This window comes from Netta rufina, assembly GCF_964035555.1.
Source record: "Netta rufina genome assembly, chromosome: 17".
In the NCBI taxonomy this organism is placed as follows: Eukaryota; Metazoa; Chordata; class Aves; order Anseriformes; family Anatidae; genus Netta; species Netta rufina.
The window spans coordinates 12,196,915-12,219,110 of NC_140141.1; the positions used below are offsets into that span (position 1 = coordinate 12,196,915).

General features: G+C 52.5%; 1 protein-coding gene across 14 annotated transcripts in view; it reads left to right on the plus strand.

The window, feature by feature from the left end:
• The window catches only part of NCOR2 (nuclear receptor corepressor 2), a 221,957-nt gene extending 216,213 nt beyond the window's left edge, over window positions 1-5,744 (plus strand). For 11 of the 14 annotated variants that reach the window (XM_084297100.1, XM_084297109.1, XM_084297110.1 and 8 more), the window contains 4 exons: window positions 258-311; window positions 2,675-2,902; window positions 4,346-4,525; window positions 4,614-5,744. In XM_084297100.1, the coding sequence (XP_084153226.1) occupies window positions 258-311; window positions 2,675-2,902; window positions 4,346-4,525; window positions 4,614-4,789 (638 nt within the window). In that variant the 3' untranslated portion in view covers window positions 4,790-5,744. The remainder of the gene's footprint in view (window positions 1-257; window positions 312-2,674; window positions 2,903-4,345; window positions 4,526-4,613) is intronic. The other 3 variants (XM_084297101.1, XM_084297105.1, XM_084297103.1) reach the window with 2 other exon arrangements.
• Window positions 5,745-22,196: the final 16,452 nt, after the last annotated feature.

Consider the following 22,196-nt stretch of genomic DNA (forward strand, 5'->3'; position numbering starts at 1 on the left):
GAGGGAGGGAGGGAGCTCAGCACTGAGCGTGGACATCGCCCTGGGTCTCTGGGCTCTGCTTTTCTGCCCTTGCCCAGCTGGTGAGATGTGCCTGCTGTGGCCCAGGCGGTATTTATGGTCCCAGCCAGCACCTGCAGACCTGCTCCTGCTGCTGCCAACCCCTCGGTGCTGTGATGGGCTCAGCGAGGTCTCATCAGGGCTGGGCCAGCCTCCGTGTGCTGCTCTGCGTACTGAAGAGCTTCTTTGTTTTTCTCCAGATGTTGGGCAGCCTGGGACAGAGATTTTCAATATGCCAGCGATTACCGGAGCAGGTAACTCTTGCGCTGTCTCTGTACCGTACCTCACTCCATGCAGAGCTCACCGCTGGGACGAGCAGGAGGCTCGGTAGATTTTGGCATTTCCTTGTTTCGTTGTGCTGTAATACCGAGCGCTGTGGCTGGTGAGAGAGTGGAGCCCTGGTACTCTCTGTAGCTCCCAGTGCGATTCCTCTGAAAGCCTTGCAGGGTTTGAGGAGAGGTTAAAAGCTGAGCTGAAGGGCAAGGCAGGAGCTGAAATGAGGGGTTAGGGGCTTCCCGAGAGGCACCGCACCCTCCCCGGGCCTGCTGCACCCGTGGCTTTCTGCCCCGCTGGGAGAAGAGGAGAGAGAGAGGCTCAAGGAAGGGGTTTTGGCAAAAAGGGGCCGAAAGCAGCCCCATAGGGTCGGGCAGGCAGCGTGGGCTTCCCAGACATGGGACGGGCCAGCCCGAGGCAGGAGGGTGGCACGGAGGCTGTTGAGCTGCTGCCATCTGCGTCCTGCACAGCTGCAGAAATGTCGGTGTGGGCACACAAATGGCACCAGGAGAGCCTTCTGCGGGGTTTCACAGCAGCACCCAGCCCTTGCCATCTCATCTGTGTGAAGGTCCCGTGGCGTGGCTGGGGCTCTGGGACCAGGCTGCTGTCCCAGAGGGCAGGAGGCACATCCTATACATCCTGCCTGCCCCCATCACCCCCGGGGATCCAGCCCTGCCAGCAGCGCAGCTTTCTCCAACGAATCCCCACTGACGAGTATTAATTAATACTTAATCAAGTATTAACACCCTCCTACAGCGGGGACGCCTCCAGGTTGTTATATTAATAATTAAGAGGAGGAATGACCAAGGGAAGGAGCCGGGGGCTGCACAGCAGCAGGGGGGTGCCACACAGCGGTGCCACACGCGCTTCCCGTGCTGGTCTGCATCCGTAGCATGCTGATATGCCCTGGGGTGAGATCTGAGCCCCAGCCTGGGGGCAAGAACTTGTAGGGTAGGGGGCAAGAACTTGTAGGGTAGGGGCCAAGGACTTGTGGGGTAGGAGGGCAAGGACTTGTGGTGAAGGGGGGCGAGGACTTGTGGAGTAGGAGGGCAAGGCAAGCCGTCAGTGGTGTCCTCCTTGGGAAGAAGCGGCTCCTGCCAGCAGCCGGGACCCGATGGTCCGTGGCAGACGGAGTTTAGGGGTGAAGCCTGACCTCCCCAAAGCCTCCCCTGGTTAAAGCTGCTCCTGCTGTGCCGGAGGGAGGAGCAGAGCATAGGGAGCCGAGGAGCAGGGTCTGGCTGGAGGGGGACCCGGGGAGACCTTGCCCCTTTTGCAGGACAAGGGGAGCCGTCCCTTTGTGAGCGGAGAGGCAGCGATCCCAGCACGAACCCCCCCAGGACGGGGCGAGCTGGGGGGCTGTCGGGGGGCTTCCCTCGCCAGCCCGCTGTTTTTGTGTCTGTATTTTGCCCTTGCTTGTTCCCTGTAACCGCCGCGTTGGGAATGACGGTCGCGTGGCTGAGCCTAGTGCCCTCTGGTCCCTGTGCGGCGCTGCACCATAACTGCATGGCTTCTGACACTCACAACCACTCGGACACCACCACCTCGCCTCTGCAGCCTGTCCCGTAGCCACGGCCGAGCCTGGGAGGGGGCCCTGGTCCGCCGCGGGCCCCCAGCCCCATGGGGAGGAAGGGAGTGGGATGGGTGAGGGGCTTGCGCGAGGAGGGCTGGAAGGACTCTGCCCTCTCCCCCAGCATAGCCTGGTCTGTGCCCCTCTCCGGGGGCTGCTTCCCACCTCTTAAGCCAGGGCACCTCTTTCCCATCCAGTTCCATGGGGTTTTTCCAAACGCCCCCTCTTCCTACCCTGTCTCTTCCTCCACGGAAAACTGCCCCAGCCTCAAAGTTCTCCGCACACCTACATTTACAGACCCCAGGGGGGGTCTCCTCCTCCCCATGCACTGCTCCCAGCCGGGTGGGGAGCGCAGCCCCCTTGGTGCTGCCACCCCCCCGGGGTGCAGCAGAGACCCCTCTCCCTTTCCCCACTTCTTCCGAGCCCTCCCCAAGCCCCTGGCCCCAGGCAGACGTACACAGCGCTCCCTTCCCACCGCCAGCCCCTGCCAAGCCCTGGGGTGGGATGGAAAAGGGAGGAGGAGGAGGAGGAGGAGGAGGAGGAGGAGGAGGAGGAGGAGGAGGAGGAGGAGGAGGGGGGCCAACCCGCGCCGAGTGCTTTGCAGAGCTTTACAGAACAAGATGACAAAGTTTGTTGCTTTGCGAGAATGTGCTGACTGTTTGTTTCTTCCCTCCTCCCTTGTCTCCTTTCTCCCCTTTCCCCGTCCCCCCATCTTTCTTCTCATTTGGCCCCCCCATCTCCCGCCCCCCTCTTTCCTCCCCCTCCCGTATCTCCCAGGGCTAATCAGTTGTAGGAGCCAGTCGGTCCAAGAGAATTCCAGTACCAACATGGGGTTGGAGGCAATAATTAGGAAAGCCCTAATGGGTAAATATGACGAGCAGTGGGAAGAGCGCTCACCTCTCAGTGCCAATGCTTTTAACTCTCTGAATGCCAGTGCAAGCCTGCCCGCTGCTATGCCCATAACTCCTGCTGATGGACGAAACGAGGACGTGCGCTCCTTGCCAGGTCTGCAGCCCTCTCCACCTTCGCTCTCTCTGTGTTATTAATTCTCAGCCTTTGTTTTTTTTTTTCCCCTTTTGCGGGTGGATTTATTCCCCCTCCGCCCTGCCGTTTTTGTTCATTTTGGTTTTCTTTTCTCCCTGCCCCAGCTTTGAGCTTTGTGAATCCGCTGATTAATCCTGGTCTTGTTTGATGTTAATTTAATAGTCTCGGAAGGTGCTGTTGCTTTCTCTAAACCACTGACTGTGCTATTTCCCCGTCTGTTACAGTTTTTTTTTAATATCTCCCTTTTTTAAAATCACGTAAAGGAGGGTGGGGGAACCCCACACCCAAAAGACCAAAGCCATAACCTACAAGAGCCACCCCAAACCGCCTGTAAAACCCCCTCCTGTGCCCAGCACACCCAGCAAAGCCCCTTTTGCTGTGCCTTGGCCCCAGGCAGCAGGAGGGGAGGCCGGGTCCAAGCGGGCAGCGCGTGCCCGGAGCTGGGCTTCCCAAAGGACAGGCGAGGGGACACTGGGCAGGGTCACGCTTCCCTCCCCACCCTGGGCTCAGGGGTATCAGGGCAGGGTCTGGCTGAGACAGACAGGGCCTGGAGTGAGAGGAAGAGCTGAAGGAAGCCCGAAGGGACAGGTCAGGGATGACTTCAGAGACCAGGGCTGGAGGCGAGCCCCTGGGTGCTCGGAGCCTTAGCACCTGAGGGCCCCAGCCGGGCACTGCAGAGGGGTCGCTCAGCTTTGGGGGGCTGGAGCAGAGCCAGGAGGGACATTCTGCACACCCCCAGCTAAGGAAGGGAACCAGAGACAGGTCGGGGAGAGCTTTTGTCCCTTGCACACCCACTAAGGGCACAGTGGTGCCGGGGGCAGCCTCAACCCCGCGTGATGCTGGGGCAAAGCCGCGGGGACACGTGTTACAATCCAGGCCAGCTCAGAGCAGGCGCTCCCCAGCTTGCTGCAGAAAAGCTTCTCTGGCCACTGCATGATCCCAGCAGCTTCTTCCACCCGCGCTTCCCTGCGCCCGGCAGAGGCTGCCCAGGGCCGGTGGGGTGGGACACAGAGCCCACCCATCTGTCCATCCGTCCCCCTTCAGGAGCTTCCTCCTGCTTAGCTGGGCTAACATACCCAGCACAGGCTCTTTTGGCCCTTAAGCCTTTCAAAATCTGGCTGATTTTGCTGATTAAGGACCACAGGGACGGGGAACACACTCGGGGTGGCGGCACCCTCGTGGCCACAGGGTCCCTGTATCTGGCCACAGCGTGTGGCACGTGGATCCCTGTCCCTCCCGCGCCACCACCCGCAGCTGCAGGCTTTCAAACCGCGCGTGGTGCTGGGGAAGCGCTGGGTGCATGCACTCCTCCCCCCCTCCCCGACCCCAAAAAACCATCGCGGCCCGGATCCCGCGACCGCCTCCCCGCGGGCCTTGGTGACGAGCGGGCGCTTCTCTTTGCAGGAGGAGGGGGAAAGCCAAAGATCGCTGCCAGGCCCAACAGCCGCAAGGCCAAGTCCCCGGCGCCGGGTCTGTCCTCCGGCGAGCGGCCGCCGTCCGTGTCCTCGGTGCACTCGGAGGGGGACTGCAACCGGAGGACGCCCCTCACCAACCGTGTCTGGGAGGACCGGCCGTCGTCCGCAGGTAGGTCCTGGGGGGGCCGCGTGTCCTCATAGCAGCCCCCTGGGTGAGCCCCACAGCGCTGACCCCCCGCTCTCTCCTCCCCACGCAGGCTCGACGCCGTTCCCCTACAACCCGCTCACCATGCGGCTCCCCAGCGGGGTGGTGACGGCAGCCCCCGCCGCCCCCCTGCCGCAGGGGACGCCCGGCAGCCAGCACCACGCGTGGGACGAGGAGCCCAAGCCCCTGCTCTGCTCCCAGTACGAAACCCTTTCGGACAGTGAATGAAGCGAGCCAGGGGCAGGGAGACGGCGACCAAACCGACGGCGCGGGGAGCGAGCGAGCTGCCCGGGGCGAGCACCCAGCGCCCCGGCCCCGCTGGCTCTCACGAGCAAAGACGCAGGAGCAGAGCTTTTTTTTGGGTTTTAATTTTTTTTTTTTTTTTTAAGCTTCTCCTCCCAACCAGCCAATTTGGGGGGGCGACAACTTTTTTTTGTTGTTGGTTTATTTTTCCTATTTTTTTGTTTTGTTTTGTTCTCAACATCTGGAATTTTCTGCATCCTCTTCAGTCTAAAAAAAAAGAAAAAAAAGCCTTAACGATACAAAACCCAAGGATCCCACCTTCATCCTTGCCAGCATGGCTGAGCGGTGACCCCGCGCTCGAGAGAGGGACTGAGCGGCCACGCACGTCCCGGGGCCGCGCACACACGGACGCTCTGCTCCCACGGCGCCGAGTGAGGGGCTCCGTGGGGCTGTGCCACGGAAACACAAAACCTTGAGATGGTTTAAAAAAAAAAAAAAAAAAAAAAAAGATTTAAAAATATTGAATAGGATCAAACCCGGTTTGGTTTCCCCCGGCTGATCTGAGGGTGGGGAGCCCATCGTCCTGGCCGCACGGGATGGGACGCGTTGGCCTCAACGCGCTTTGAACGCGGCTGGGAGGAGCAGGGGAGGGAGGGAAGATCCGTTTCTGAAAAAAAAGCTGGTCCCTTCGGTGATGGATATCCCGGGCTGCAATTGGAGTGGGAAGAGATTTCCCTGGGGGGGGCTCGCACGCTGCCTGGGGACGGGCTTGGTTGCTTTAAGTGCATTGTTTTCTGAATGGTGAGAAAAGGCAATTGTAAATTGTATTGGTCTACAGGGTATATTTTTGATACCTTCAGTGAATTATGTCAATATTTTACGCAAGGAAGGACTTAAACAAAACACAGTATTACATGCTGTAAAAGAGGTTCTGTTCTTACACACAGGCTTTGATGTGTTTGTCCATTGTATGGAAATGTTTAAAAAAGAAAAAAAAAAAAAAAGGTAAGAGTGATCCATCAAAGTTGTCTGTAAGTCAGGAGAATGTATGAACTTAGATTTAAAAAAGAAAATCTTGCCATGGTTGCAGGGCCCCCCGTTACACACACCTCTGCTAATTCAGCAGAATCCATTTGCTGGTTGCAGTCGTTGATTCTCCAGAGCCCTCCAGAGCTGGCCGGGTGCAGGGGCAGCGTGGGCAGGAGGCCGGCATGGCAGGGAGTTCACAGGAAACTTTAAAAAAGAAAAAAAGAAAAAAAGAAAAAAAAAAGTTTTTATTGTATTTTTGTGATACACACGAATGCTCTACTTTACATTATTTTTTTTTCATTCCATGATGTTGGATCATATCTGCAGTTACATGGTTAAAGAACAAAATATTAGACTTTTTTTCATTCACTTCTGCTTTCTCGCTCTGGGGGAGAAAAATGGCAAAAAAAAAAAAAAAAAAAAAAAACACAAAAAATGTATTAAATGCTTTGCATTCTATACGCTAGAGGAAACAAGACCACGGCACAGACTTTCCGCCTCTCCCGCTGCGGGGGGAGCCAGCCCGCGCCGCCTTCCAGCAGCTCTTTGATCCGCCGCGTGTCAGACAGCGAGGATCGCCTTGTCACGTTCTCGATGGTTATTTCTTTTCCCCCTGCAATGTTCCCAGGGTGATTCTGATTTCAAAGCAAGAGAATGATGGTGTTTGTTGTTTGTTTGGGGCTTGTTTTTTTTTTTTTTTTTTTTTTTTTTCCGTTTTGTTTTGTTTTCCGTTTTTTACAATGTACAGGTTTTTAATGTTCATCAATGTTTGTGTCTTTTCTGTTGTGCTTTTTTTTTTTTTTTAAGAAAAAAAAAAAAAAAACGAGACAATGCACAAGCGATGTGGAAGTCTTTCAGTTCCCAGGTTATTGCTGCTGGTGTCTTCATGGCTCTGAGATGTAAAGCTAACAGAGCTGATGTCTGGGCATAACGCTATTAAAGTGTCGCAGATTTTGCTGGGATCCAAAATTCGACCCATCTTCAAAGCCGCCTCCTTAACCTTTTCAGACAGAGAAAAAAAAAAAAAAAAAAAAAAACACAACAAAGAATAAAGTTACCACTTGGCACAGTAGCAATACTGTGTGCTGCTTTGGTGTCTTGAGGAGAGGCCGAGCCAGGGGCAGGTTGCTGCTGAAGAGCGGATGCGGTTGGCAGGGCCACGGTGCCCAGAAGCGCGGAGGAGCGATGTGGAGGTGGTGGAGCTGGCGTGAGGACAGCCTGGCTCGTTTTCTCCATGGCTGGGGCTCGCTTTCTCCACCGAGGGGACAGCCCCGGCCTCACAGGCTGTCCCAGCATCAGCCCTGGCTGTGGAGACAGCGCTGAGCTCGGGCGGCGGGATGAGGTGGGGGGCTGCCGGCGCTCCCTCACCTTGTGGTTCACAAAGGGAGGCAGTGGGTGACATTTGGGTTCCCCACCCTTGGTGTCACCCTCACAAGCCCTGTCACCACCCAACCAGGGCAGTCTTGTCCCCTTCTGCCCCAAGGCATGGCCCCTCGGGACATCCCACACCAGCCAGAAGTGATCCTGAGGGCTGGGCTGGGCTCGGGGCCTGCTGCCTGAGGTGAGGAAAGGCAGCGAGGAGCTGCTGAGGCACCACCTCACGCCACCATGCAGCAGGAGGAGGTTACACGGCCCCATTCCCTTTTCTTTGACTTTTCCACCACGGCTTCGTGTGCCTGGAGGAGGGGTTGGAGCTGGTGGGGCTCGCCCAGAGGCCTGGGAGCACTGAAGGGAAGCCGAGGCCTGGCCCAGGGCTGCGCTGTGAGGGACTCGCTGCGTTTTCAAGAGTGGTGAGAGGTTTGTGAGGTACTTTTTTTTCGTCGTGGGGCTGATGGCTGTGTGGGCGTGTGGCCTGTGCAAGGCGGTGTTTTGAGGAGGGGTTGGTGGTGCCACAGGGCTGGAAGGGCCTTGGTGGCAGCGGTTCCGTGCTGGAGGTTTGGCCCTGTGTGGGGTATGCGTGTGGGGTTGGCTTCAGCGGGGTCCTGCCCTTGGGGAAACCTGGAAGCGGGGAGCTGCTGCTCCTCCAAGTCACAAACACTGCAAGCGACACCTCCCCGTCCTGCCCTCACGTCCTCCTGCCAGCCAAAGGCTCTGTTTTCACGTGCTTTTGCCCCAAATCACCCAAGTCGTCGTGCTGTCGGCCGTGATGCATCCCCATCCTGCAGCCAAGGAGGAGAAAGGCACGTTAAGCTGTTAGAAAAACAAAACAACCCCAGTGTAAAGGTAACGTTAACCAACTTTGTAGTTTGTACAAACTGGCAAGCAAATTATTGGGCAATTTATTGTTTCAGCTGTACCAAGGGGGGAAATATCTATCTTTTGTACAAGCAAATTGTGCATAGCTGTTTTGAAGTGAGTTGTATGATAGACGGGGCTGTACATAGAAACCACAAGGTGTAAATATTTACGCAGCTTGCTCTGAAGGGGTGGTTTTCTTCTACTGAAGGTGAAGGGTTTGTTCACTGTTATTTTGCTCAGCGCGCCCACCAGCAAGCGGTGTGGGCAGCAGTGGCCGAACACTGCCTGACTGTTTAAATAATAAAAAGGCAAACAAACAAACCAAAAAAAAAAAAAAAAAAAGCTTCTTTGCCAGCAAAATACAGCTCTCCTGCTTCTTTCCGTGCGTAAGCCCAGGAGGAGCCAGTTGATGCCGCAGTATGGGTGGGAGCGGGGCGGGTTGGGGACCCCGTGGTGGCGGGGTGCAGCTGGGGAAACCCCCGGCAAAATGGGCTGAGAGTGGGGGAAAAAGGGCTGCTGGTGGCTCTGCAGGTGGGAGCAGCGGTGTGTGCCCCGGGCTGGCCTTGGCACTGGCACAGTGTCAGCCCCATTTTAACATAGGGTGAGGGGGGAGCTTGCTGGCTGGAGCCCAAGGGGCATCGCACGCTTCTACGGCTTGCAGGTGGGTGCGCTGGCTGAGTCACAGCCCCCTCTTTGCCTCGGTTTCCCTATCTTTCCCCATCATTAATGTGTCTCCCAGCAGCCTGAAGCATCTCAGAAGAGGGATTTTTCTTCTTCCCCTGTTTTTATTTTTCTTATTTATATTTTCATTTTATTTTACTGAGCTGCTGCCTGCAGCTCCCCAGACATCAAACAGCCCCCGGGTTCTCCTGACAGCGGGATGTGTTTGGCCACCGAGGCTTCTTCCCCCGACCCTGCGTGCCCCAGACTGTTTTTGTTGGCTTTTCGCAGGGGAAACAGAAAACCCTCCCAAAACAAAACAGCCTCCTGGAGCTCTGTTTGGGCCTGAGGAGTGGGGAGCGGGCCTAGGGGCTGGGGGACCCTGGGCCCCAAGGATGGCTCTGGGACCCCTTAACCAAATGCCACCAAATGCACCCCTTGGTTTCGATGCTGCTTGAATATCAGCCAAGAAAAACAGTGTTGAGCTGTGGTTGGAAAAAGTTCTGGTGGTGGATAAACTCTCCCAAGCCCTGTAGGGAATTACTGGGGAAGCTAATTAGCTCTACCTAATTAACAGCTGGGACAGAAGCGCTGGTAGCTGTTTGCTGCTCTGGATTGCTTTACCCCTGATGTCCATCCTGTGGGTTTTGGTTGACTTTGGCTGGGGCCACAGCCATCAGACCCCCACCCACGTCTGTACCCACAGGATTATTTTTTGGCATGGGAGGTTGTGTTGGAGGATGTCTGGGGGCTGTTTGGAGCACGAGGGTTTGTGCTGCTGTCTCAGAAAGTGGCCCACAGGAGGAAAGGGGCCTGGGGCTGTGCTGCAGGGGGATGTGGAGGAGGTTTTGTTTCACAGGGCAAGTGGTGAAGGGGAACTGGCTTCCCGCTGAGGTGCTGGGGCTGAGGGATATGTGTGTGACTGTGGAACTTAACCCATTAGAGGGCTGTTACCAGTTTTGCACTGAGACCCTTCAGCTGCCTTTTCTGTGGCTCAGAAATGGGTTTTACACGTAATAATAATAATACCATTTTCCTTCTCAAAGGAGCAATGGGCATCTGTGCTTACAGGTATAAGGCACAGCATTTAGGGTGCTTAAAGATCCATTCAGGCTGCCCCAAATCGTGGGGGATGCTCCTGGGCTGTCTGTGGTCCTGTGCAACCCTGTTTGTCTGTCCGGGTGCTCGCGGAGTCCGAAAGGCTCCTGTCCCTGGGCTGGAGAAGGATCCACGCCACCCTGAGAGCCCTGCCAGCACCCAGGCACAGCGAGCCTACAGCTGCATGCACGAGGTAGAGATGTGCTGGCTCCTAAAGCCTGAAGGTCTCCGGGCCCAATGAGAGTGGTTTCTGCTGAAGTTCCTCCTGGAAAGCCTTGCTGCTCGGGAGGCAATTAGAAGTTAATAAATAGCACAAACAGAAGCCAGGCTGTTCAGCTTCCCGCCTCAGGATTTCAGTGGTGATGAGGGCTGACAGCAGTTGCCCTGGTCAATAATTCACACTGATGCTGAAGGAACAGAAGGTGGGAAAACGCTACATTCAGGGCCAGCACTCATGATTTAATGATGGAAAACTTTAGGCCTACTTGAAAAGCTCTTACATAAGGAGATGAAAATGAAATGGGACAAAAGCAGATGGCTTCAAAAACCAGCAATAAAGAAAAATGTCAGAAAGCCAGACTCACTCGGGTTTTGGTTTGGTGGCAAACAGGGATTTTTGGAGGGGAGAGGAAACATAAAAGATGTTCCCTGATGGCTTTGCCCTGGACAGAGGCTATAAGGAGGTGCAGGAGCACCGTGACCTTCTCCTGGTGGTGAACTGATGTTTAGTTAGGATGATGGGGCTGGTGTTTTCCTTTGTTTTCTTTTCTTTCGGAAAGAATTAAAGCAAGAGGAAGATATTTTTTTTCAGACAGTTCTGGACGAGTCAGAAGAACCGTGAGGAAACGGAGTGAGACAGCGGTCGTCCTCCCTGCATCTCTGTGCTCCAGCTTCTCCATCGCCCCGTGCGCCCCGCTGGTAGCAGGAAGAGACTTGGCTGTGGTACCCAGCGATGGGCTTAGTAAGATAAATAAAAACAGGTAAAAACACACCAGAATACAAAGGACACTTGTCCCTGAACCTTCACAGGAGGCAGGTTGTGCCCAGCAGCCCCTAAGCAGAGCACAGGATTGCAAAGTGAGGAAAAAATTGGTAATGGCTCCTAGGAGCCCTGAAGCAGGAAGCGTTTCTTACCGTCCTGGCAGTGGCAGTCTAAATCACTGCTTAGTTCTTGTGATTTGCCATGAAATTATGTATGCTCTCTGATAACGGTGCGGAAGGCTGAAGAGATGATTTTGGCAGTTGATGAGATGTCGCAGGCTGGCGAGTGGCTTGGAAGGAAACCAGAGAGCCTTTTGATGCATGCCTGGCTCTTATCGGTGCTGGGCAAGGGCACGGGGAACTTTGGCTAATGCTGTCTGGTTTGTGAGCCCAGCCAGGGAGGTCTGGGCTCGCATGAAACTTGGGAAAAGTGTCACTGTGTGCGTGTAACAGCTGAATTAATTGTCAGGTTTGTTTATCCTCTCATTTTTGGCCTCCTGTAATTACCAAGCGGAGTATTTGTCAGGGCTCCGGGCAGCGGAGTGGCAATAAATCACTTGCCACTGACTGGAGGTTGAGCAGTGTCTGAAGCGAGGTCGGTGTCACCGCCAGTACAAGTGCAGTGCTCTCAGCTCCTGCTGTCAGCCCCTGTGAGCACAGAGCAGGCAGGATTACTGCCCACGGCACTGCCTGGTGATGAATTCTGCCACCTGCGTGGCACAGAGCAGAGCAGCAGCCACGCATCGCTCCTGGTCTGTACTTCTGAAGAGCACAGGGTGCTTCCCTTCGTCAGGAAGGGTGTGAATGGTGCGAATGTGGTGTGTAGAGAGCAGCAAGGAGCTACTGCTATAGGGTGTTCTGCTTTGAAGCCGACGCTGCTTTAAGCTCAGCAGGGTACTTAGAAAAAGCAGCAATTGTCAGTGAAGCTTGATCTTTGGCCAGAGATTTTTGCTGCCCTCACCCAGCTTCTTTTCATATTTATTAGTCATTTGCAATCTCTTTGATGGCTGGCTATGTGCCAGCTGGGAGAAAACTCTGGTGGTAATGCTGAGGAGATGGCAGGGGCAGGGAGCGCCACCACACTCCCATCCAAACGTCTGCTCCCAAGGACGCTGCGTGCCGGCTCAGCGCGGTCCCAAGCTCTGCTCGGAGCAGCTCCACCGTGCGCACTGCAACAGCCCCAAATCCGCTCTGGTGAGAGGCAGATGCTGAAGAAGTGTGAGCTCCTCTTTTTGTGAAAGGCTGGAGAGCAGGCAAGCAATCCTGGTCTCGCTCTGCCCGAGATCCAGGGAATGTTTGCTGCTGCTGCTTTGTCCCGAGCCCTGTAGAGAAAGCGCAGTGGCTGCCAGAGGTCAGGCCCAAGGAGCCTGGCCGGTGCGTGCCTGGAGGTGGGCGCCAGGTCTGGAGCTGGATTCCAGTTGGACCGAATCAGAGCTTCTCCCCACAGGGATGTTAATCCTGGGCCTTGGGTTAGAGCCATCTCCAGCTTTTGTGGTTTTGGAATAGAAAAAGAGCTCCGTTCTGTTCAACAAATCCTTATGCCCCGTCTCCAGACCCAGATGACAAGTCACAACCATTTCACGTGGTGCTGGCCCCTGAGACATGAAACCCATCTCACTGCCCTGCACTAGGCCCACTTTTAAGCTACCAGGCAAAGTTCAGTCCCCGTGGGTTGCCGGAGCGTCCTGCAGAGCTGCTCCTCCATCCACTGGAGAAGGAGAAACCAAGCAGCAGAGGCTGGAACCACGCAGCAGAGGTTGCTCCTGGGTCTCTGTGCAGGGGGAACAACCTTTTTATTAGGTCCAGATGTTCCTTTCTGCCCCGGGCCGTGCTGGGAAGTAAAGCAACGTGTGTTAATGTTGGCTGGAGGAGCCTCGCTGGGAACAGGCTTGAAGGAAGCGGGGTTTCTCCTGCCCCCCATGTTCCGGGTGCACCAGGGCGATGGGCCAGCTGGGGCCGGCACAGGAGGCACAGGCACAAGCGTTGGGGGCGATCTGAGCAGCCCTGCTTCTTTCAGTGACCAAGAACCTCCCAGCTGCAAGCAAGGCTTTAACCAGCCGCCCACCTCCCCAGGGCTCTCTGGTAGCCGCTCAGCCACTTCTGCTGTCCCCGGGCCACCAGCAGGTGCAGGAGGGCCAGCACAGAGGAGTTTGTGCTTCCTTCTGGGCAACGTCCCACCGGGTTCGTGGGGCGATGCGGCGAGCCGCTCGTTGCTCAGGGAGGACTGTGCGTGAGGGGCAAGGCTGCGCTCCAGATGTTACTCCTCACCATTAGGCAGTGTTTAAAAATATAGGAGATTTTTTTTCTTTCTTTCTTTCTGAGTGCACATCGAGGAGAGACCTTTGGAGGGGGTGAGCGGCAGGGAAGGGGCTGGGCATGGGCACGCAGCAGGGCTCTCCCCGAGCTGGGTGCTCGCCCCTCTGCCAGCGGAGCTTTGCCAAGAGCTGCACCCAGCGCTGCTGGAGCCGGGCTCAGCCGGGTCCCCAGGGTCCAGTGCCAAGCCTGGAGGCTGTTGAAACACGTGGCTCGTTAATAGTGCGTTCGGCTACGGCTGGGGCTTGCACACAGGGCTGGTGCTGCCAAAATGTTTACAAGTGCTGGGGGACTCACAAAGGGCCCAGGCTGCAAAGTTGAAGGGCAAAGCCAGAGGCAGAGCAGCGCTGTGCTTAGCAAAGGATCCCGAGCCTGGGGTGCTGCTCGGCTGCTCCCCATGTTCTCTTTGACAGTGGGCTCCCGCTGGAGCTGTAGGGGGTGGAGATGCTCAATTCCTCTCCCAGCTGACAGGGAGTGGGTGGCTCTGGGTGCTGTATCCCCTAGTTCCATCTATATTACAGGGCGAAGCCCACGAGCAACCAGCCAGAGATGCTTTAAGAGGCCTGTGCTGCTGCCATCCAATAGAGCCCCACTGGAAGCTGGACCCGAAGCTAAAACCCAATTTAGGGCCAGCTCTGCACCACAACGTGCTGGTAGCTCCATGGCACCCGCCCGAAACACAGCAGTGGGCACCAGCACCTTGGGAGCATACAGGCACTGGGGAGCCCCTTCCTAAAACCATCCTACAGCGAACGCCCTGGAGGGGCAGGTGCTAAACAAACTCAGTCGGAAGCACGGCAAAAACCCATCTGTGAGTGGAAGAGGTCAAAGAAGAGTACGAAGGCTTTTATTTCCTGAGGCATTTGTCAGAAAGACAAATGTGTTTTCTTAAATTTGCTGCGTTCTCCTAGCTGGCCTCCCACCCAAATGGCCTTCCACGAGCATAAAGCAGGGTGTTGGCTTGTGTCCTTTGTAATCCAATGCTTGCGGACTCAGATGAGGAATTGGTTGGATCGCTGCTTATTATCAGTAAGTGGGGCATGCTTAAAAGAAATGGGCAGATTTCAACACTACATCTATAGCTGGTTTCCTGCCGGCATGTTCCTCTTGCCCTTATTATTTATGTTAAAATGATAAATGGGGGATTGATGGTTCTAGCTGGTTTATGAATAAGCAGATTTTTTCACTGCAGAGCCCCAAGGGAGGGTAACGTTTCGACAATCCCCCATCAAAGAGAAGTTTGTACTCACGTGTGCCTGCATGCATGTTTGTGTAAGTGTGTGCGCATTGCTTGTTCATCTACTGTGTTGCACTTGGGGTGCTTTGCACTGTCCCTCCTCTGTGCACCCCTACTGCACGTCCTGGTGCCACTTTAGGTTTCCCAGAGCACGTGGCCCCTTGGCATTCCCACCCAAAGCAGGGCACCTGGAGCAGCTTGATCCCCAGAGCGGTGGGTGATGTGCTGGGGGGCTGCATGGCCAGGGAGCAAGCACAGTGCCCTGCGTGGAGCAGTGGGCCCCTGACTGCAGTGGTCAGCTTGGAAAAACCCTGATCCCATTTGTATTTCAAGGAGCTGGAAATAGCCGCTGGTCTCAGGATCTGCTTGTGAGAGAGGAAGAGCCCCAGGGAGCTGATTTGGATGTTTATGTGTACAGAAATGTCTAATCACCGGGCTAGGATGGGCTCAGGAAGGGAATCTGGAGGTGGTTAACTGCAGAGGAGGATATTTTTATGCTAGAAATGTGCTGTCCGCCTGTTTGCCGGGTAGGAAGGATACGAGGAGCATCAAAGGCTTGGCAGGATGAGCATTTTCATCCTCATAGATGTGAACTCCCTGTCTGCCTTGGACTCTGAGGCGTGGAGCTGTTTGGATCCAGCATCATTATTAGAAGCAGAAAATGGAGCTCATAAAAACTCCATCCTTACACCCCCCAAAAAAACAATTCCAGGACCCTCTATCCTATTTGAGAACAAACTATTCCTGCATCAGTTGCCCCCTGTGGCTGAGCATGTTGTCAGAGGAAGGGGACTTGGTGCAGAAGCTGTGCAGGGCCGGGCAGGTCCTGGCCCTCTCCTCTGCAACGAGCCAGGAGAGGCAGGAGCAGGCAGGAGTCGGGTGCCAGCGCTTATCTGCCACTGGTCTGGGAGCTACCGCAGTGCTGCAGTGACAGCCTGCCACCCACCCACGTCTGCTCCCCACAGCACTGCCTTCGGTGGCCGTTCAATGTCCTGTGCCGCAGCAGAGGCAGTCTGTGCCTCAGCCCAGGTGTGCTGCTGGTGGTTGCTCTGCACAGGCACAGGCCTGTGACCGTTCTGAGGACTGTGACACATCTTTCCTGATGTTTGGTACTGCCTAGATCTTTCAAAGACACTTCTGCGGGTCCAGGCTGTGACATTGCCATCTGCTGAGCCAAAGGAGCAGAGATCGAGCCCAAGGCCTCGCACGTGGCAGTTCCAAGCTGGCAGACTGGCAGCGGGGTTTTCCTACTCCAGTATCAGGTCGGGTTCTTTTTCTGTCAAATCCCTTCACTGTTTGTTGGCTGTACATAGCTGTGGAGTTAGACTGATAAAGGCGTAGGTGGAATTGGGATCCCAGCATGTGGGTTTTTAGTATTATTAATTTGTATCTGCCCATTATCAGCAACTTCTCTAGGTGAGGCTTTTGGCACTTCAAACACAGCATTCGTGCTGTCTGTAAAACCAGCCTAAACCTTTCCTTCTGTTCATAAAGGCATCTCGTCCAAGCTCAAAGTCCATCCATTATAACTTCAGCACCTTGTAATCCCTCAGAGATATGTGCAATTACTCTCTGAAATATCCCAGGAGCAAAACTAATACCAAGCATCATCTGCTTAAATTTACAACATCCAAATGGCACAGTAAAAGCCACTAGGAGTTAGCTCATCAGAGTGCGCTTGCCAAAACACATATCCTGCATCTAATACTGCTTTTGCTTCTGAGGATTTAGCTGCCACCTCAGGAATCTTCATTGGACGGCATTCATGTCTTACGGTTTTATTTAAATAACAGGAGTGGATGCACGTGTCCTTCGTCTGGCGTTTGGGTTTCGACCATCAAACTCGCCCAGTCCGTGCATCCCCTGCCTTTGCTATGCTGTTGCCATTCCTCAGGTGCTTGAGCATGAGCATCTCCCATCCTTCATCCTAGGAGCAGTTCAGCCATAATTTGTGTCAAAAAAACTTGGGATGAGGACACGGGCATTTCCCGTGCACCTGAAGCAAGCCTCTTGCGCAACGTGGCTCTCCTTCTCCTTTCCATTCCTTAGCATTTAACAGCCGTTTTCATCCAAGCCTATTGACTTCATCCCTATAAATCCAATATGGTTTTTCCATAAGGATTAGTGTCAGATTCTCCCTGCAGACATCTTAGGTCTTGGAAGACAGCTGGGAGCTCTACTAATAGCTGGCTGGTGAGCCCCAGGCATTTATAGCAATGGGTTTAAAACATATTTCATGGCTAGGCAGGGTTTTAGCCCTGATGCAACCCATCTGCCTTCGTGATTTGGGAAGCCAGGAAGTAGCATGGGTCCTGGTAGTGTACGAGGATGTGGGTACCTGGCCATGACAGAAGCATTACGGTGGTTCTGCCTGCCCTTGAAGGGCATGGAAAAGCTGGGAGAGGAATTAACTAGACTGAGCACCAGGGCTTCATAGCTGGGTAGAACAAGATTGAGCAGGAAGAGGGAAATTTAAGATGAAGAAATTGTAAAACTGCTGATCGGTAAAATCTTGAAGAACAAAACGGCCTCTGCAGGAAGCATGAGTTTCGTGCACTTTGCCTGAGTCACTTAAACTTCCACTGGGCACACAGGACAAAGCAGGTGTCAGGTCATGGCACTGCCTGTATGGGTCCACAGCCTCCCAACCTGGGGCAGCTGGGCTAAATCCCATGGGCGAGGGAGGAAGACACCAAAAACATTCCCTCTGGTTGGGAAAGCAGCATTAGGCACCAAGAAAATGGGTAAGGAAGATGAAGGAAGCTCACATACATCAGCATGACAGTTTGCACATTTTATTATGATATATAAATTTTGTCTTCTTAAATTACTCTCTATGAGTTGAACAGGAAGGGATTATTGTGGAGATGGGGAATATACAAAAATAAAAGGATATTGAGAACTACTGCATCACCACATATACAACAGTCAAGTACTTTACAAGCACTTAGAGAATCAGACTTACAAAAATAAAAATATGACACATCCTTCTGCATTTCCACCAGTAATATGTTCTCCCTTCTCTAACCCTCAAACATCTTTCAACCCCATCTTCAGGTCACGATTCACATAGCAGGATACTTTGCTCATTTTGTTGGCCATCACAGTATCTGAAGAGGAATGAGTGCCTCCCAAGACATCAAATACAATGGTTTTTGGTGAGCTGCAGGGGATATGTTCAGAACTTGTGAGTGATGGGGTAATCCTCAGGGAGCAGACTATCTGGCAGTAGAAATGTGAATATCCCACACCAAGATCCATCATTATAACTTGTTCCCCTTTCTGTACACAGGCACAGCTCTGCACAGAGTCCCCTGCAAGCCTAGGGAACGCTGAGGTCCGCTGACTTCAGTGGGACTGAGTGACTGTGACAGAGGATGGACCTGACTTTGTTTCAGCTCTAAAGAAGGCAAGGATGCCCTTCCCTGCAGGGAAGGAAAAAAAGGCAAGTTAAAGTACAATGGCTAAGTATCCTAGCTCACAGTGCTCACACACAGAACCACTCACGTCTACCTCAGATTCACACAGCCTTCAGTCCTCAGTTTGCTCTGCAAAGACTTTCGTTCATTAACCCTCCAGTGACCCTTCCTTTTTTTTTTTTTTTTTGTAAGACTCACTCAACATAAATAGTAAATAGCATTCGCTTCTCTGACCAGCAGTTCACTCAAACACTGCTATCAACACCCAAACCTCATTTTCATCATTCCCAGAAAGTCTGCACCTAGGGTGCGAATATGTTTCACATTGAGAAAAGTAGAGCTGGCTTAGGAAGAAAGAAAAATTGAAAGAAAATAGAAAAACATGAAAGAAACCGTAAACTGTTTTGGTCAAAGTTGTTCTCTGCATTTGTGCAAAGTATTATGCAGATTCTTGAAGTTCAATATTTAGCTAGGGTTCCCCCTTTTTGGCCCCAAATGCAATGACAGCAACGCAGGCAGACCAGACACAAGCATACTCTGTTGCATTTACGGGTAAAACCATCACAGAAGGGTAAACCCCTCACTTTTCAGAGAGTGACCTTCTGAAATGTTCTGTTCTGATGTAAAACAGCACATGAGACACTCCTCCCCCCAAAAAAGCACAAAAAATCAAAATAATTAAAAAAAAATAATAAAACATAAAAGAAAACCAAAACCCAGAAGCCTTGTGAGAAAGATTCTGATCCCAAAATAACTATTGGTGGAAAATAATTTGTAAAGGCAGAATGTGATTTACCCACCAAGCATGCAGGGCTGTGGGAAACAGGCATGTTAGGATTCTGGGGAGAAATCATGTAGTCACAGTTCCAGCTGCTCAAGGAAATTCACCTTTCTGAGCAGCATTTTCCATGGGCTAGATCTATCATTTGTATCTTTGAGAAAATACACCTGAACAAAGATCTGTTGGTTGAGATAAATAATGCTCCATTTAAAAGAAAAGGACCACTCTAGTGGAACTAATCGTTTCTTCTAGACGCACAAAACATACTGAAGTAAAGCACTTGGTGCCTGGGAGCGGTTTATTGGCAACATGCACCCAAAACTCAATTTCTGGTGTTTGAGCAAAACAAAACAAAAATAATAATAATAATAATCAGCACTCACAAATTAAGAGCAAGATGACTTTTGTCTCTTACCACTCCCTCACCCAGCCACAGGGCCAGGAGCAATAAGGACAGAGGGTGGGCAGGCAGGGTGGGATCCGTGCCCATTGTGGTTTTGCACAGAAGAACAAAGTCTCTTTCCACTGCCAGCTTTCGCAGAGAAGAAAAGCAGCTTGTGATGGGCCCGACGGAGACACCATCTAAGATGGTATTTTTGAAAAATTCCTATGGGCACTTACTTGGCAATATCACAGTTTTGGATGTGGCCCAGGGTGGTAGCCCACCACAGCCTGTCCCTGGCTATGCAGCTCGGTGTGTCTGGCAGCCTAGAAACCCAAGCTGCCTGCTGGCTTTTTTTTCCTGGCATGGCAGGACCAAAAAAAACTGCTTAAGCTCAAAGGAGTGGGAGCTTGTTAGGTCATTCCTAGTCTATTTGCAGAGAAAACAAAGTGTAAGGCTTCAAAGCAGCCTGGGAGGGTGGGGACCCTGCACTGCCAAGGATGCAGCCCTCCCCTGCACCTTCCTGGGGGCCACGTCCACCTGTGAGACGTTGCCTTAGCAGCCCCTGTCCCTGTTGGGTCAAAGACCAGGCTCTGGTGGATATAAACCCACTGGATTTATATTTGCACACTAGCTTTTTAATTTTCCTTTTCCATTGCAGCCAACGTTGAGGAATCAGAACAGCAGACAAAGCAGGTAGAAGACTGCAGTTGGCCAGGATAAAAAAGATCACAACCTGGTACATTGGCTCTGTCATGTACGGGACAGGAAGAACTTGCAGAAAAGCTGAAGCCAGGTCTGTCATGCAAAATAAACACGTGGCAGAATTCCTGAAAGTGTGGGGATGACTGTGTGGGACTCGTCTGCTTGGGAAGGCCCATGGCTGGGCAGGCCTCTCGCTGTGACCCAAGGAGACAGGCCTTTGGGGAAAACCTGCCCTGCTCAAAGATCAGAAGCTGCAGCTTTGTGCTTGGAGCAAGGGACTAATTCAACTGTTAGCAGCAGAAAAGCCTGATGTACGATCAGAGTAAAGAGTCTCAGGCAATCCTTCAGCTTGGAGGCCCACAGCAAGCCTGTCCCCACGCTTGCTCAGTAGAAGTGCCTGCGATCTGATCTGTCATCACACAAGGGTCTCCTGGGTGCAAGGACTGGCCTGACAGACCTTCCTATTGGTACCCAATTCAGTTCTGCCTGGCCCCGAGCTGCTTTTGAACCTGGATTACACTGTCGCTCAGCTTGGAAACCTTCCCCTTCTGCCACAGACTCTCAAGGGTGCATGGAAAGAGCCCTCCCAGGCCTTCACTGCGTGCCCAGGAAGGCAGACAAGTGCTTCCACCGGCCCAACAGCTCCATGGTACATCTCACCCACAGCACCAGGAGATATGGGACAGCCCTCAAGACAAGCTAGCAAGTAAGTGTATCACCAGCCTGCATTGCACTGCGGCCACGTTCACCCTCATTTCAGGCGCTCTGTTGTCTAACTAACTCTGCAGCTCTCACGTTTGCTGGGGAGAAGGGTTGCTTCAGGAATTGATCCCCATGGGGGCAGATGTTGCTTTTCTGGGCTTTGTTGCTGATGGTGAGTGACAGCAAAATCTGACCAGTAACAAATACAATCCTCCTTTCTGTGTTGCTGAAAATAATTCTGCAGTAGGTGGAAGCCTTGGAAATCCTATGAGACATTTCTCCCTACCCACATCTAACTCCCAGAGGCAGAGCTCACCACTACCATATAATACACGTTTCAGTACTGTTGATGCTTCAATTGTCAGGATTTAAGGTTGTATATAAGGACTTTATATTTACCTTTGGTTAAACGCAAAAAAAAAGAAAAAAAAAAAGTGCTTCATTTTAAACAAGAGAACTCTGTTTCATAAAGGTCACAGTTCTGGTCACACCTACCATTTGCCTTTTGAAATTGATGGAAAAAAAGTATCTTTGTAGGTCACTATTTTTCTTAAAGTTTGTCAGACTGTTTTTTGTGGGATTTTTTTTTAAATCTCTGTGGGTTTGTGCGTCAACTGTTCTGGGCAATCAGCTGTGTCTTGTTGACACTGTTAATAGGTTTTCTGACTTGGCTTCTCAGCTGCATTCTGAAATAACTCAATCAGACTTGCAGCAAGTCAGAAAAAAATGGAAAGTTTAGAAGAATGAACACTGGAAATTAATTTCCAGATCTATGTGGTTATTTTCTAAGTCTGGGCTCTTCTGAGCAGCATGCAAAAATTCTTGGTATGATTTTTGGAGACAATTCCATACCATTTTCAAAGGTTATATGTCTGTAGGAATCCAGGCTCCTGCAGATTTTCAGCAAGCTAACGAAGTGAAGAGATACTGGGAGATGTGATTCATGAGTGGGAATGGTTTACTTTAGGATGGCTGTAGTGACTCTTGTTATCTCTGGGCTTCTTGATCCTGTTGCAGGGACAGCCCAGCTGTTTGTGAAATACCTGTTTAATTGCTACAACCTGGCTGATTAAGAAAATCCTGCACAGATTTTGGCTCTTCAATACTTCAGGCTCTACACAGAGACAGTCTGGATGCTCCTCCACAGTCAGGTAAGCTGTCCATGACACAGGTATGGAAACTACTGAGAAGGTGAGAAACCTTGCTCTTGAGTTAACACTGCACCAGCTTTTTTAAAGCTAGATAACATTTTGCTGTGCTATGCTCCTCTCTGCAATATCCTGAAACTCAAAGGGTTGTGAGTGCATAAAGATCCCTGTAAATTGGGTATTAGGTACAACAAACAGCATGGCAACATTTGGGCTGCCAGTACTTCTGAAAAAGGGCTCCTAAGCCCCTTGGACACTCTTAGAAAACAGCCCCATAGCTATTCAGTTTCCTTAGTCTCCCCTGCATCCTTGTGGCTAGGCTGGGGTCGCAGAAGAGGTGGCTGTGGGTCAGGGTAGGCCTTCCTCCCATCACCTGTTTGCGCCATGCCTTGTTATAGTATGTAAACAGCTAGCTGCTGGCAAGAGCACTGTGCACCTGCTTTCCTCCTCTTTTTCTTGATGACAGTCCCCACTCCCACAAGCAAGTTAGGCCTGATATTCTTGCAGTGGTACAATATTGCAGCTATCTCCCAGGTAAGCTGTTGGATGCAGGATGTGAAGTATTGACACAAATATCTTCCTCTGCATTTAAACTCCAAGAGACCGGGCTTGGTGTGTGCTGGGCAGGCCGGATGCTGACTCTGCAGTTGGTCTTCTCTGAAGAAGACCAAAATAGCTGTGAAGTGAGTCTCGCCTATG